At 38.2% G+C, this 16099-nt stretch overlaps 1 protein-coding gene across 3 annotated transcripts; it reads left to right on the top strand.

Annotated features, from left to right (window-relative positions):
* Positions 1 to 222: 222 nt before the first annotated feature.
* anxa11a (annexin A11a) lies at positions 223 to 12849 on the top strand. Of its 3 annotated transcripts, none has more exons than XM_085182195.1 (15): positions 223 to 347; positions 2882 to 3172; positions 4336 to 4418; positions 5842 to 6219; positions 6377 to 6464; positions 7960 to 8054; positions 9450 to 9563; positions 9703 to 9793; positions 10239 to 10318; positions 10410 to 10466; positions 10597 to 10690; positions 10784 to 10879; positions 11816 to 11874; positions 11969 to 12091; positions 12183 to 12849. In XM_085182195.1, the coding sequence occupies exons 2-15, from the start codon at positions 2884 to 2886 to the stop codon at positions 12240 to 12242; spliced, it is 1707 nt and encodes a 568-aa protein (XP_085038321.1). In that variant the 5' UTR covers positions 223 to 347; positions 2882 to 2883; the 3' UTR covers positions 12243 to 12849. The 3 variants fall into 3 exon arrangements, with proteins under 3 accessions (XP_085038321.1, XP_085038323.1, XP_085038322.1); XM_085182197.1 differs by having other exon boundaries at positions 226 to 347; positions 5989 to 6219; XM_085182196.1 differs by lacking the exon at positions 223 to 347 and adding an exon at positions 379 to 402.
* Positions 12850 to 16099: the final 3250 nt, after the last annotated feature.

Here is a 16099-nt window from a genome sequence, read left to right on the forward strand (position 1 = left end):
TACATTTTCTTGTAGCTCCAAGAAAATAAAAACAAAAATGTACAAAGAAAGGGGATTAACTCAGTTATACACTCAGATATTCTTACCTGAGTAGGGTGTTACCTTCCAGGAACACATCAGTCAAACAACATACCTTTTGTGAAATAATAGCTGTCACGTTTTCCATTAAGTCACCATAGGTCACATATACGTCCAGCAGGGAGTAATTCATTTTTGTTTATAGGCGTTGAGAGAGAGATGGGTGGGAACCTTGAATGGAAACTCTGCGTCCCACCCACACCACTTAAATACAACCAAGCTAGTCGAAGAAATACAAGCTTCCAGGAAGAGACTGCAAGAAAACTAAAGTAAGTGCTAAAAGCGAAAACAGCTTCCTACACAGACTAAAGCGTTGATTGACAGGTTAGTAAAGGTTATACCTGAGCTGGATCGTCGTGTCGTTTTTTTTAAGGCGCTTTGCTGCTTTGACGTCTACCGAGCTGCTTGTCTTCTCGAAGCAGTCGCTAGCTGCTCTGTCAACGTTATTACAGACATACCTTTGCCTTTAGCTCAGTCGAGGAAAGCTAGAAAGTACACATGCGGGTCGTAATTTCGTTTTTGTTGCTTGATATTTTGTTATATTTATTTGTAGTTAGTTAGCTTAAATGCGGGAAGCGAGCGAGCCTTCAATGGATTAGACGGATATGGCTACTCTATGTAAATACAGTTGGGAGCCAGTTTAACTTGCTAGCTCTCTAAAATTATTAACGCAGGCCCAAAGCATGGCTGTATGTATTTTATAATTAGCGAGCCAAAGGTTTGTTTCCGACTGTCATAGTAGATGTTTAGCATATTATAACACTGGTCACGATGTTTAACCGGTCCAAAAGTCGCCTAAGTTATAAAGCGAGTAAACTGCGTATGTTAGGATTTCCCTATATTAACAGTCACTTTTTTTAAAGACCGCAAACCCTTAAAAGAACATATATGGACATGCGACTGCTTACAATTTGCAGGGGAAATCAGTCAGATGTGTTCCCCCTGAACAACATTTAAATGTGCTTAAGACAGATTTGAAACTAAACAGTTTTACTCATGTTTGTACACGAAGACCTTAACATTAACACTCAGCATCAGTGTTTCTGAGCCGGACATCAGCAGTAGTTTAAGATAATGACGTGTGCTGTGTTGTTTTTATGATTCTAATTTGACTTGTGCATTTCCCTGGGTATCTTTCTTGCCCTGTGTGCTTATTCAGATGCAGTAGCAGCTTGTTTTCATCCTCAGTGCATAAAAGCAGTGAAGACTGTTCCAGTTAAGTCAACTGGAGTCAGTTTTACCACGGAATAAATGGGCCTGCTGAAGGACAAGCTTTTCATACTATGCCTAACCAAAATGAAAGTTTCCTTACCATCCCACCACTGAGCTAAAAGTATCTGCGATCACATGGCTATGGAATGAAGAGTCTGTCCTTCATTAGGTTTCCATGACCATGACCTCTACATTGCGGCATTAGCAAAAGTTAATGGCGGCTACAAAAAGACTAGTTCAATTCATATTAAGGGAAAAAAGAAACGTAAAATGATTGTGCATGGCTTGGTTAACAGTGAAAGACAGTTTGGGGTCAGGGATATAAATCGGCTATAAAACCTGTAGTATCACTATACAAACAAGCATTGTGCAAATATTAGACCAGAAGCCAATTAAAGCACATCATTGTTAAATTCAGAAAAGCAGCAAAATTAACGTGCTTTACTGAGGTGTTGTAAATATTTTAAAAACTTTTGTTTATTTTATTTTTTTAGTTTTAAACGTGTGAACTTGCCTTGTATAGTAATTCACACGATTTTAACATGCAGCAGCAGCAACGGTGTAACCACACACTCCAAACCAGGAAACCAAAGCAACACATAGTCATTACCTTTTCACAGTTATAGGTTCTCAGGTCAGAAGTTCATTTCAACAAAAGATTACAAACATAAAGCATACAGATTTTAAAACTTTTAAATGTGGTATTAACAACACCACAAGTTATTGCTAGTAAAGCCAACTAGAGGTAAGTAAAATGTACAAGAAAACTAGATTTTGAGGGAAAACTAACTAAAAAATGAGGAAATGTACTTCCGGTAGTTTTACTTTTACTTTTTTTTTTTTTTTTTTTTTTTTTTTTTTTTGAGACTTAGACGCACATGATTGTGAGTCAACTGTTTTCACAAAGTCTTGTGCTTTATTGTAATGCTAAATAATGAACTAATATCCAGGAATTCAAATCTTGCCTCTGACAAAGAACCTCTGCGTAACAGAAGATCCTTTCAGCTGGTCCCTTCACTACAGCTGGTAGTTTCACATGTTTGATTTGGCAGATTTTTATACTGGTTGATGAATTTAATTGGGGACATTTTGCTCGTTACACAAATGTGTAAACCACTACATTGTGGAAATGCCATTTATGTCATAATAATTATTTAAAAAAAAAACAAACAAACCCTAAAGTAATAAAAACTTCAGTAACATATAAAACAGTAAAAACAAAACTGAAAGAGCAAATCGGCTCCAGGGGGCTAACCGAAATTAAACTCAAGACAAAAACACTCAAACGTAACATTCATCTTCCATTTTCTGCTCCATGTTAGAGTAAATAATAAAACCTTATTTGAAAATGCTAAACTATAATGACTCTGTTTAGAAATGCGATGCACTTTGCCTCATTTGCATATTACTTAAAGGTGCAGTTCACATAAACGTTTGATATTTTACTTGTCTTTTTCATTTTCAACAGATGATGTACTTTTTAATGGAGGCAGCTGCACAAAATGATAATAATGCTGCAGATTCTTATTATTTGTAAGAGGTTATGTTGTATGGTGGGCATCCCTTTGACTGCTCTGTTTTATGTTTAAAGCAATGAGCTACCCTGGATACCCCCCTCAGGCAGGAGGATATCCCCCACAGGCAGGAGGATATCCCCCACAGGCAGGAGGATACCCACCTCAGCCTGGGGCTTACCCTCCACAACCAGGTGCTTACCCTCCACAGCCAGGAGCTTACCCTCCCCAAGCAGGAGGTTACCCCCCACAGCCGGGTGGCTATCCTCCTCAAGCTGGAGGCTACCCACCACAGGCAGGAGGATATCCACCTCAAGCTGGAGGTTACCCACCACAGGCTGGAGGTTACCCACAGGCACCACCTCAAGGTAAGCCACTGTGCAGGACTGTTAAAGTCAGTGCACACTTTTGCACACTTAAGTAAAGAGAAGATTAATTTCTTTGTAAAGTTTTTGTGATGTATATAATTCTACTTTCTGCAGCAAGGTTGTTAAAGCTGGTTGCTGCTGTTGATTGATGGATTAATACATCAGTTAAATGTGTTTATCATCCTGTTCTGTCAAACTCTGACTGTAATGACTGAAGCAGATGAGTCATTTGGTCTCCTGTTCAGAGTCCAGCAGACCTTGAATGTGATCTAATTTTATCTTCAGGAAATCTGCACACAAAACAAGTCTGTTTGCACAACGATACACAGCTCTGGACCGTATATACACAAATTAACTGTTGTTGTATGTGACAGTGACACATACAGCAACACGACCAACTGATAAATATCATTTTCATACCTTACTGATGTATTAAATAAATTAAAATGATTGCCTGTCACTTAACATTAAGCCGAATACAAAGAAGTTAGAAAGAAAAGAAGTAACATTTATACAACTTTTTATATAATTGCTGATTTGAAGATTTGCTTATTACAGGCTCAATAGTCAGTTTTTATCCGAGGCCAATCTGACGAGCTGCTGGCTGTAGCTTCCTATTTATCATACAGACATGAAAGTGATCTTAATCTTTTTATTAACATGTGTTTTGGTCAATGTGAAATGCCTACTTTCAGTTAAGTGGTGTTTGTAGGCAACTGGGATCATGAGAATTTATACTTAATGGACTGGAGTTCATAACTTTGTTTATGTGTTCTTTAACCTTTGACAACAGTGTTTACAAATTGCTTTGGAAATTCCATTACAACAGAAAGAGGAAAATGATATGATAAAGGAAAATTAAAGTGTATATCTAAAAGCAGTGATGACCATTAAGGACAATAAAAGATGACATCACCTAAAAACAAACAACATGACTTGTAGGACATTACTCATGGAAGAAGTACCGTCATATCTAAAATGGAAGAATGTGAACGGACTCGTAGTTGGTCAGCATTTCTGCGTACCAGCTGTTGGCATTATTCATCCCACATGCAAACTTTAAAATGATCCGCAGAATCTCAAAATGAGCTTTAAATGAAAACAAGGAGCAAGTGCAGTTCCTTAAATTTCCTGAATAGTTTCTTCTTTGTTAACTTGTGCAGGCAGCTGGGGTGGAGGGCCTACGGGTGGATATCCCTCCATTGGTCTTGATGGCTTATCCAACTCTGGATACAATCCTGGCATGGTAAGTTTGATCTCAAAATATACATCCCAGAAAATTGTAAAATTTTGTTTAATGCATGATCACTGGATTTTTGCCTTAAATATTCAAGTTAGAATTACACACCATTAATGGAATATCACGCACTTTCACTTTACGGTAAGATGGTTTCAAAATATGCCTCCCTAAATTTTCAGCATTATTGCTTCTTTTCTTTTTTCTTTTTTTTCCCCTTACCCGTTTTTCTCCATTTTTCCTGCATGAAAAGCAGTCATAAACTTAATTTCTGTGTATTGTTCTTAAACATACCAATGCCCTTTTTTTACTCTTTGACTTTCCCCATGTTTTTTCTTTTTATTTGGTCTGTGAGATGTATGCAATGACATTTTAATAGCTTGGCCACACTTTCTTTGGATTCTTCTTTATATCCTCCTGAGACCCAGAACTATAAATGTTATTAGTGGTTCAATGGACCATTTTTTTCCAGGACGGGTTAAAATTGTTCAAGTTTTATTTTATGACTGAATGATGTGGTGTAATACAGCGGTCCCCAACCTTTTTTGCGCCACGGACCGGTTTACGGACCGACAATATTTTCATGGACCGGCCTTTAAGGTGTCACGGATAAATACAACAAAATAAAACTAGTACCGAAAAAAAGAAGATTTATTCATAACACACGTGAAAAGACCCAGGAAAACCGAGTTAACGATAAAAACGATAACAAAATAACGCTGAAAACCAATATAAACCCTGAAAACCATACATTTCACACCTGAGCCTCAACTCTCGCGGCCCGGTACCAAACAACTCAGGGACCGGTACCGGTCCGAGGCCCAGAGGTTGGGGACCGCTGGTGTAATATATAAAAATGTTTAGATGACAGAACCCCATCTGATTACTGAAACGTAAGTTTAACAAAAAACAGAGGAAGACATAACAGACAAACCACACAAAGTCCATCATGGCTAACAAATACTGTGTATTTAATTTAACTGCCCTTCCACATTTCTGAGTAAAGGTTTTGCCTCACTCTGCCATCTGCTTCCTAAAGTATGTACATAGATTGAAAATGTAAAGTAGTAAGTCCAGACGTCTGTTACTAAGAACACTAAAAAAATCGAAAGCCCATGATATCCCCTCGCCCGTACAGAGGAATAATATAGATTGCATAAATAGTATTTGACGGAGAGGTCTCAGACTCATGCCTGCCCAAACAAAAAAGGAAAACAAAAATGAAGTGTTGGGTCTTAGGAGGATATCATGTATAAACACCAGGAATATTAATCTCAGTTTGAGTATTTACTTGGAAATATTTATTTTAATCATGGTAATTTGACAAACAAGTGTAACCAAAAAAGGTGTGACCAGCTACCTGTATTAAAAATTAAAAAATCTTCAAGAATCTGTGCACATGTTATGGGATGACAATATTTCCAAATCACAGGCCATCCAGATCTCTGGAGCCATGGGGGGGTTTCCTCCAAACACGTCCATGTTTGCCCAAGTCCCTGGGGGCTACCAACCTGCCTCTCAACCTGGTGGGTTTGGTGGCCCCATCCCTAACCAACAGTCATGTGGCCTGTACCCACAGCCAGGAGGAACCATGCCACCACAACAAAACCAGGGTCCAGCAATGGGTTACCCTGGTCAGCCTGGCCAGCCAATGCCTGGATACCCCGGTGCACCATCACCCAACCCATCCATGCCAGGTTATGGAGGAGCACCAGCACCTATGCCTGGGTACCCAAATGCCCCATCAGCAAATCCATCCATGCCAGCCTATGGTGGAGGAGGAGCCATGCCAATAGCTCCACCTATCAATGTAAGAGTAGTTTTTGTTTTTGTTTTTGTTTTTTTACTTATTGGTTTAAAATGTATTCTTATTATTCCTCTCTGAATGTGTTTAATGTACTTTTGTGTTTACAGTGCAGTGTTGCAAAACTAACTTAATAACCCTAGTTCAAATTAACCTGTTCCAGAGAGGATTCAGGGGAACACTCAAGGACTTTCCTGGAGCTGACCCTCTCAAAGATGCGGAGGTTCTGAGGAAGGCCATGAAGGGCTTTGGTGAGTGTTATGGACATAGACTCTGATCAGGAAGAATAAACTCTATTTTAAGCAAGAAGAGAGAAACTTTCCAGTTTAGGTGGGTGAATTTGAAAAGCTTTATACTGTCTGACTATGTAAATTATTCTATCTTGTGCAGCTTAAACATCCCAGCAAATAGGCAAATAGGCAAGACACTCTGGATATTGTACATTTGGGAAACTGTGTTCTGTTCGTTCTTCTGGGAATAATCCCATTTAATATTTTACCTGATTCACAGCCTGATAAATGAGCACATGTTTAGCAGGGTAGCCTTTTTAAAACAATGGGTGAATAGTAGGGATGGGTATCGAAAACCGGTTCTTGTTGAGAACCGGTTCCCAGTGTTTCAATTCCCTTATCGATTCCAGTCGCCCTGAATGACGTCACCACGTTGCGGAGCGTCATTTACCTGGCAGGAAACACGGCGCCTAAGCGGCTCAAACGCTCAAAAGTTTGGTTTTGCTTTACGAGAATGGATGACAACAGGGCAACTTGCAATACTTGCAAAGTAGATATTTCATTTAAGGGAGGAAACACTACAAATATACAAAAGCATTTGCTCACAAAACACACGATGACCTTAAATGAATGTCGTGTTTTTAATTCCGCTCCGGACTCGTGAATCTCAACCCAGCAGCAGCGGTAACGTTTGCACGTCCTCTCCCGTTAATGCGGCAGGTAAATAATCAACTAACAGTGCATATTATGTTACGGCGATCTGCCTTATCACAAAACCTGCCATTACTGTGCATTTAGATGACCATGATGAGAGAGACAGAGTCTGGCTCAGATGCTGGCAGTTCTCACTGCAGTCTACCGTTAGCGTCTCCTTTCAGGCCAGGATAGACGAATGTCACCGAGCAGTGACTCAGTTTGTGGTCAAAGGTTTGCACCCATTTGCCACAGCAGATGATTTTCGGTAAGTGAATGTGTTTAATTGTAGGCAGGGACATTACTGGATATTCTTGTGTAATTGCTACAGAATAATTTATGTTATACTTTGTTATTGCTACAGAAGAATATTTATTTTATTATTTTACATTTACAATTTTTTTTTTCCTGGGGACCCTGTGACACCCCATTGAAGAGCCGTAGGCTGTGGATCTCTTAAGATCTCACTGTTGGGTTTGTAAGGCCATGTTACTCCTAAATTTCTATCTTGTTCAAAGAGAAGATATAAAACAAAGTTCTAAGCTATTAGACCTTAGTGTTCTCCTTTTTTAAAAAGAATCGATAAAGAATCGAATCGTTAAACAGAATCGAAAATGGAATCGGAATCGTGAAAATCTTATCAATACCCATCCCTAGTGAATAGTCATTTATTGTCATTAGCTCAACACAGCCTTAGTTTTCTTCTTTTCTATGCCATTTTCCTTTCATTCGTAGTGTGGATTAAATGTGAGAAGAAGCCAATTTTTTTTAATTTTTTTAATTGATCTGTGCCTGACTTGACATCTCTGGCTTGTCTGTGCAGGAACTGATGAGCAAGCCATCATTGAGTTGCTCGGGAGTCGGTCCAACAAACAGCGCGTTCCTTTGCTCCGGTCTTACAAAACCGCCTATGGCAAGGTAACGATTCTCATAACTAATGCCTTTTTTTTTCTTAATACTGTGTATGCAAACAATTTGCCAATATAGAAACATGACTTTGTCTCATTACATAGCAGTGATTGGGACGAGTAGGCAAATCATGCGAATAGACCCTGTGCACGAGAAAATGCTAACTTCCTGGTTTGAGACCGGATGTAGGGTTGTACATTTCCGGTAGCTTTACTTTGCGGTTAATCGCTACTGCGAAGATATACTCCAAAATCATGTCCAAAACTCGAAAACGGAAAGATTGCGTTAAGTTACAAAGAGGAGAAGGTGGGAACACTCACCACTGTTGTGTCATAAAAAATCTAATGATCAATTTTGACGTTTAAACAGTTTAGATCGATCACTTGTTTACATCACTCAACACAAGCAGAACTGCATTACAAAATCAGAAGACACATCGTCCACATTCAGAAGCACATCTCTGTATAGTGACTGGTCTTATGATTTAAACAGGCAAATGTTCAGCATTCAAACTACAGGTGAAGAATAGTCAAACCAGATATTTCCCCTTTATGTCGATATCAGCTAGTCAAGTACACACCTACACAGCATGTTAACAAACCGTGAAAAAAAAGCCACACAAAAATGAATGATTGCTGGTAATGGTTTCTATACATTAGTATTTATAAAGGGTATGTTGTGACTTACCTTCGCGGTTCACCTTTCACCTCACTGTTTCGCAGATTTTTTTTTTAGTGCAAGCTTGCATGCTTTTTTTTTTTTTTTTTTTTTTTTTTTAACATCACATTGTGTCTTGCATCCTGATCGCTGCAGATGATCTCCTCTGTGACGTCTCTCCTGTACAGTACAGAATCGCTGCATCGATCGCTAGCAGTGTGACTCTGAAGTGCAGTACTAGATGTCGACGATGTCCACGAAACATTTTGCACCGTCAAAAAATAAAATTGGCTACTTGATTTCACCTATCGCTGGTTATTTTTAGAACATAACACCCGCGATAAACGAGGGACAGCTGAGAAATATAACATTTGAATCCCTTTTCTCTTTTGCTCTGAGGCGCAGGGGAAAAAAATATCAACAAGTCGATGGACATCATTTACAGATCTATTGGGTAAATGCCCAAGACATCTATAGAAATGTAAATCACCGCTTGATTCATTCATTTGCTTAACTTGTTTTGGACCGTAAACCAGGCGCGAATAGGACACCGGAAACAAAGCTCCCTACAGGAGTTTCCACACCGGAAGTAGCATATGCTAACGTGCACATAGTCTATCATGCCGGTCAGATTCAGAGGGGATTGAATGTCCTTAAAGCTGATTGTTGTTAGGCCACAGTGGATTGTTTTGCAGCAAAATTTTCAAGGAGCAGTTAACGATGGTTTTGAACCATCCCCGCTTTCAGGATCTGATTAAGGATCTGCACTCAGAACTGTCTGGGGATTTCAGGAAGCTCGTCATGGCCATGCTGAAGACCCCCACTGAGTTTGATGCCTCTGAACTCAACAGTTCCATAAAGGTAAATACTGAGAAAATGCATGTTGGTGTGTCGCATCATAACGAAGGTCTGAATGCATGCTCATTGAAAAGACATACACAGGCTGCTGCAATCCAGACAAAGAGGTTCTCATGATAGCATTATTCTGTCCTCTTAATAGGGAGCTGGAACTGATGAGGCCTGTCTAATTGAGATCCTGTCTTCTCGCTCCAATGCTGAAATCAAGGAGATTAACCGTATTTACAAACAAGGTTTGATGCTTGAGGGGTTTTTTTTGTTTTTTTTTATTAAATATGCTGCTTTTCCTCACTGTTCTCTTAACCTTAGTCTCACAGCATGACACCACTGAGATTGATTGCATAGAGGATAAACTTAGTGTATTTAGATGTGGCCTATAAATTCTGATTTGATAGCAAGAAAGCTGTCGCAATTCTAATATCAAAACATATAAAATAAGGGTATTATTTTTATTACTTAATCATTCACTGTTTGCTCTTTTAGCTCTTTATATTTATGTTTTGATCTACTTGTGTCCCATTTTCCCCTTTGTCACTAATCTGGGCTACAAAATATTCCCAGATAGCTGTTTGTAGTATATTGATCTGAGAAATTTAGTCACATTTGATATTTTTCTCACATTTGATATGTGAGAAAAATATCAAATGTGACAAAAAAACGTCATATTTGCCATATCAGAATACAAGAAGTCACTGGAGGATTCAATTAGTGGAGACACCTCAGGCCACTTCCGCAGGCTCCTGGTCTCTCTCGCTCAGGTATAGTTGTGAAACACTTGTGCACCACCTGTTTTTCTTAGAAACTACTTTCGAATTTGCACTAGGAAATGTGCTGCTCTCTGTTTTGCAGGGTAATCGGGATGAACGAGAAAATGTCGACATCTCGCTGGCTAAACAAGATGCTCAGGTAAAACCTCTGGATTTCATGTTGGTGACGTATGTTCAGTGATTCACCTGCATGTCTTAAAATGGTCAATCCTTGATTTCTTTGAGTGCAATGACATTCAGTTTGTCACATCTGGCTTTTGTCTAAACAGGCCCTGTATGCTGCTGGAGAAAACAAACTGGGAACAGATGAGTCCAAATTCAATGCCATTTTATGTGCCAGGAGCAAATCCCATCTCAGAGCAGGTATAAATTCTGGATTAGTAAACAAAGGCAAATCTTTGGTGTCCTTTTCAGTCTGTTTACCTGTTTCCTGTGGATTTGTGCTTATGTGTGTAGTGTTTCTGGAGTACCAGCAGATGTGCGGTAGGGATATTGAGAAGAGCATCGGCAGGGAAATGTCTGGTGATCTTGAGAGTGGCATGTTGGCAGTGGGTAAGAATGCGCACACGCCTATTCAAGTTTTTACTTAAAAGAGCCACTCCCATGTGCTGGGAAAGTTAGACTGTGTGCTACGTAAAAGGTCAATGATTGTAGATGCATGCACGCAGTAAAGGATTCACTATTAATTATTAAACTGCCTTACTGGATTAATACTGTACTGCAGTTAACTTTGCTAAATGTGTTGTACAGATGCAAGGGTCCTTCAAATGCTTAATCTTTGTTTTGTCTTGCCCTCCTCCTTCTCCCCCTTTTGCCATCAATTCACAGAGATATGGTAGAGTAACCTGGTTTGGTTTTTTTTTGGTTTTTTTTAGATATTATTTCTATTTTTTGTGAACTCTTTCATTAGTTTTCCAGTGCAGTGCAGTGTTGAAAGTTTGCCACAGTTTTGTTGTTTTTGTTTTGTTTTTGGGTTTCTTTGTTTTTTAATTTACTCTAAAGCTCCATCAACCAATACCTCACCTTTAGGGCTTAGAAGAATTTTTCAGCTTTATTGCTTTATGTAGATGCTCAGGTGGTGGTGGTGGAGTAAATATCATGTGAATATTTAATGTCACATTTACTATTTCACAATAGATTTGAGCCTGACGTTGATGTTGTTGTGTTTTCTGTTGGGGTGTTTTTGTTTTGTTTTGTTTTTTTGTTTTATGTTATTTAATTTGTTTCACCTTGCTGTTATTGTTGTGGATACATCAGGAAGTCCAGTTTAATAAGATTTAAATAACATAACACGTTTAAGAACATTCAGATATACTGAGATCACTGAAGGAGCTTTAGTGTAACCTTTTAAAGAAGTTTTTTGTTGTTGTTGTTTTGTTTCCATTTCCCAGATGTCATTTTGTGGTGTTTTAGAGAAATAAACTGCTTTTGTACAGTTAATAATATATTGTTGTTGTCTTGGTAATGACTTGGTTTTCTCTGTTTTAGTGAAGTGCATTAAAAATACACCTGCATATTTTGCTGAAAGACTCTACAAGGCCATGAAGGTGAGACAGCCTGCTCTCTTTCTATGCGTTACTAAATAGATGGAGCATCATATTCAATTTTTATTTTTATTTTTTTGTTATTGTTTGTGTGCAGGGAGCTGGGACAAAAGACAAAACTCTGATCCGGATCATGGTCTCCCGTTCCGAGGTTGACATGCTGGACATTCGCCAGGAGTATTTGAAAAATTACGGCAAATCTCTGTACACTGCGATCTCTGTAAGTATCCACTATAATACAAAAGCACTGTATCCACTAAAATCTGTTTTTAAGAGATTGATGTTTAATTTTCTTGGCCTGTGTTGAACAGGGAGACACATCAGGAGACTATAAGAAACTCTTACTCAAGCTCTGCGGGGGCAGTGACTGAAAAAGGGAGACGTTCTGTCCACTTCTTTACAGACATTTCTTCAAATATAATCTTTCTGAATCATCTGTATGCACTATACACACACTGCATACTTGCATGCCATGTCAATGCTTTCAATGCAAAATTTACCTAGCTTTGAAAAGCTCATACATATTATTACCTTTCTATGCAAAACATGTTTTATATATTTTTTGTTTGTACTATATTGGCCGGATATGACAGTACATGGATTTACAAAATAGATTTGTAAGAGTTTACATTGGATTTTGAAGAGCTATATATATATATTTTAAAAGATTTTTTTTTATTGTGCCAATATGATCAGATACTGAACTGTATCTGATGTTTAGCAGCTAGCTAATTTTCAGCAATGCTGATAAAAGTGAGGCATATAATACATAGCAGTTAAGTACCAAAGTAAAATATGATGCTTGCAATTGTACAATCTCTTCTCTATATTTTTTTTCTAGTCTTGAGTTTTGTTTCTAAAAGCTATGTTTGCAGTAGTTTTGTCACATAAAGGTCACTATAGTTCATCATTGAGCATGATGTTTCATAATTAAGGTGCCATTTTCAGGGGATTCAGGAAATAAATACTGAGAATGTACACTGGGATTATTTTTTTGTTCATTCAACCATAAAACTGCAACAAACTCTATGAAAAGGCTTTAGGAAATGGGCATACACTCTAGTGTATGTCACATCCATTTATTGGATCACAAGTGCAAGTAGATTCTGGTGAAAAGGCGTTGTGAATATATGAATATGGCAGTAATGCTTTCTTTCTTTTTTTTTTATTTCTTTTTTTTTATTTTTTAGAAGAAACCAAGTTTAGTTACATTTTTATTTGTGTCACACCACATTACCAACATCTGTTGCCTCAAGCAGACAAACCCTTGCACAATACAGACGTCTAAAAAAGTGTTAATACATAGTGCAGCAGATAACATTGTTCACAGGTTGTTCAAAGCCATTTGAAAAAAAACATAAAGATGGTAATTTGGCTGTTGATGAAGGCAAGAAAATCTTTTTTTTTTTTTTTTTAGTTTTTTCTGATAAAGAAAATTACCTTTTTGAATTAAATCACACATGTTTGATCACCTAAGTCAACTCTGGAAGTCTGAAATTACTCTGATTTTTTAAAAATGATTTGTGAGCATTGGTCAATTTCACTAAAAGAATAGAATTTCACTAAACCGCCATTGTCAAGGATACTGATTGACTGGTTACTGTATTTTAGGTCAAAAAGTAAAATTTATTGCCAGCCATTCAAACTTTGCAGTTATGCTTAATAACGCAGTGGCTGTACCACTGCGATGCTGTAAGGGTTTGGTAGTAGACTTGGTTTGTCAGCAGAGGGCAGTGATGTCTTTACTTATATATATATAAAAAAAAATGCAGCAAGCAAAAATCAGTCACATCATGGCACTGAATTAATCATCCTGGTCACAGTTTACACATGTACAAACCACCAAACAAGGCTGCTAGTTCTTTCACACTGTATCAGCTAAAAGTCTCACTATCACTGCCATAAAGTAGTGTGAGACTTAAACACTGTATTTTGCTCAATCAATACAGATAACTGTTTTTTCTTTCCTGAAGGGGCGTAAGGCCAGCATGTGTGGCTGCAGAAGGAGCTCTATATGCCTTATTAAATCCTGTTGGCTTCACTTAAAATGCTGTTGCACACTGTAAAGACATGGCTATGCGCTTGGCTGGCCATAGTAGTGTATGTGTGTGTGTTAAGTGCACTACAATCAATAACTCTGTGAAGTGAGAAGAGGGGAGGCGGGGGCGGAGCCTGTGGAATTAATGGCATCCATAAAGCTGCCATGCTCACATTAAACGAGTCTACCATGACTGTGATGCTGTCAGATGCATAGGGGACCCTTAGGGAAGAGCCATGCTGGAGAAATCGGTTTTGATCACCTCATGTTAAAACTGAGTAGAAATGGCAGAGAAGGTTTGAGGGCTTTAGATGGCTGTTTAGATTGCAATGGCTAAAAGTGTAATGAATCCTGAATGCGATTACATCAGTTTTGAAAAGATAATTTAGATGTGATTAAATTAGGTTTTTAAAAAAAAAAAAAAAAAAAAAAGTGTTTCTGGCATGTCTATGCCAACATTGCAGTTTTGATATCATTACAACCATCAGCCTCTCATCTGTTGCAGGCGTCTAGCTGAAGGCTGTGTAATTCACCGTTAATTAAAAACCACGAATTGCCTAATTTACTGTCTGTTATGACTGATCTAATTACTTGGGAATCCTCTCACAGTGTCTGAGGTATTGTGGGGGAAAAGATGAAATTACATTATGAAACATAAAACTCTATAAATGACAGCAGCAAACACATACCCTTCTAACATTTCACTAAATGAGCATTGCGTATTCACTGCTTTGGGAATGCTATCACTCTCATGCATTCGTGCAGGAAATTAGTGTGAGAAGTAAGTGTCTAATAAACCAATTGCTTTGTTACTCTCAGCTGAGACAGCGAAGCTGATAATAAAAAAAAGAAAAGAAAAAAATCCGTGAAAATGATTTGTTGTCTCCATTTGAGACAATTTGACCGGGATCGGTGATGGATATACTTGTTGACAGTCTTTTCAATAAAAGATAAAGCTATTATCTGCTGTGATCTGAGCTGCCTGACGTATAATTTGTTTAATAAAATTCAGTAAATTATCAGACAGCCACAAGCACCACCCTTGTAGTCTAAATAATAAACTCATTCATACCCCCCAAGATAAAAAAGGATCAGGCTGTCTTCTCTATTTAAATGGGTTGTCCTCGGAAGTAGGATACAGACACAATTGTCCAATCTGTGTCAGCACTAGGGACCTGCTTCCCTTTGATATGAATGAATTGTAATTAATTTTTCATCTAAAGGGATAGCACATGGTTGCACAAGCTATGGAGCCAGCATGGCAGATACAAAGGAGGAGGTGTGGGTTTGGAGGCGATGTCACAATGAGATTCAGTGCATGCATGAATAAGGTCACGGTTTGAGAGGTATGCCCGCAGATGTTTGCCTCTGTGCCAGCAGTCTTTATTCATCTGTAGACTAGAGGCAGAGTGCATCCATCATCATCACACTGCATTTCACAAAGCCTAGTCAAATACACATTTCATTTGTCACCGCATATACGTTCACAAATGGCGTTTTGCCCTCTTCTGCCTAATCCTGCACATATACATAGTGCGCAGAGTAAAACTGGTTGCAGTGCGGCTTGGTTTTCGAAGCAGGGCGCATAAGCCTGTGGCTTCAGCAGCAGCAGCATTATGCAAGGGCAAGATAAAAATCCCTATGTTTTTATCACTGCTTTAACATTTCTCCCCAAATAAAATTCCTAATGTAGTCAGTGAGGATTAGCATGAAGCTCTGCTGATTTGATGTGTCAGTGTTAAATCCAAAGATTAGAATAATGAATTAATATCACCCGGTTTATCAACCAGCCTATTTTTGGCAACATCTTTTTTTTTTTTTTTTTTTTTTAGCTCAAATTCATCTCATGCACAGTGGTGACATAGGAGATGATTCACACTGAGGAAAGATATATGCTTTAGGTAAAACTAGCAAGAACATCCTCCATCACAAAGCCTTGCATTACGTAAATAAATACGAATTATCATGTAATTAGCAACACACTGTCGTTTTGTGCCGGTTGATAGAGACTGCATCAGTAAAATCTGACTTAGTGGAGTTTAATTTACACTTACTGCAGTAAAAAGTATAACAATGGCTTCGAACTGCAAAATCGTATTAAATCTTATTAAAGAATCAGAATCAGAATTTATTTATTCTTGTTGGCAAGTTTGTCCACAGGTTTTTCCACATATTTGTCTTGTTGTCATG

This window comes from Neolamprologus multifasciatus, chromosome 13 (genome assembly GCF_963576455.1).
Source record: "Neolamprologus multifasciatus chromosome 13, fNeoMul1.2, whole genome shotgun sequence".
NCBI lineage: Eukaryota > Metazoa > Chordata > Actinopteri > Cichliformes > Cichlidae > Neolamprologus > Neolamprologus multifasciatus.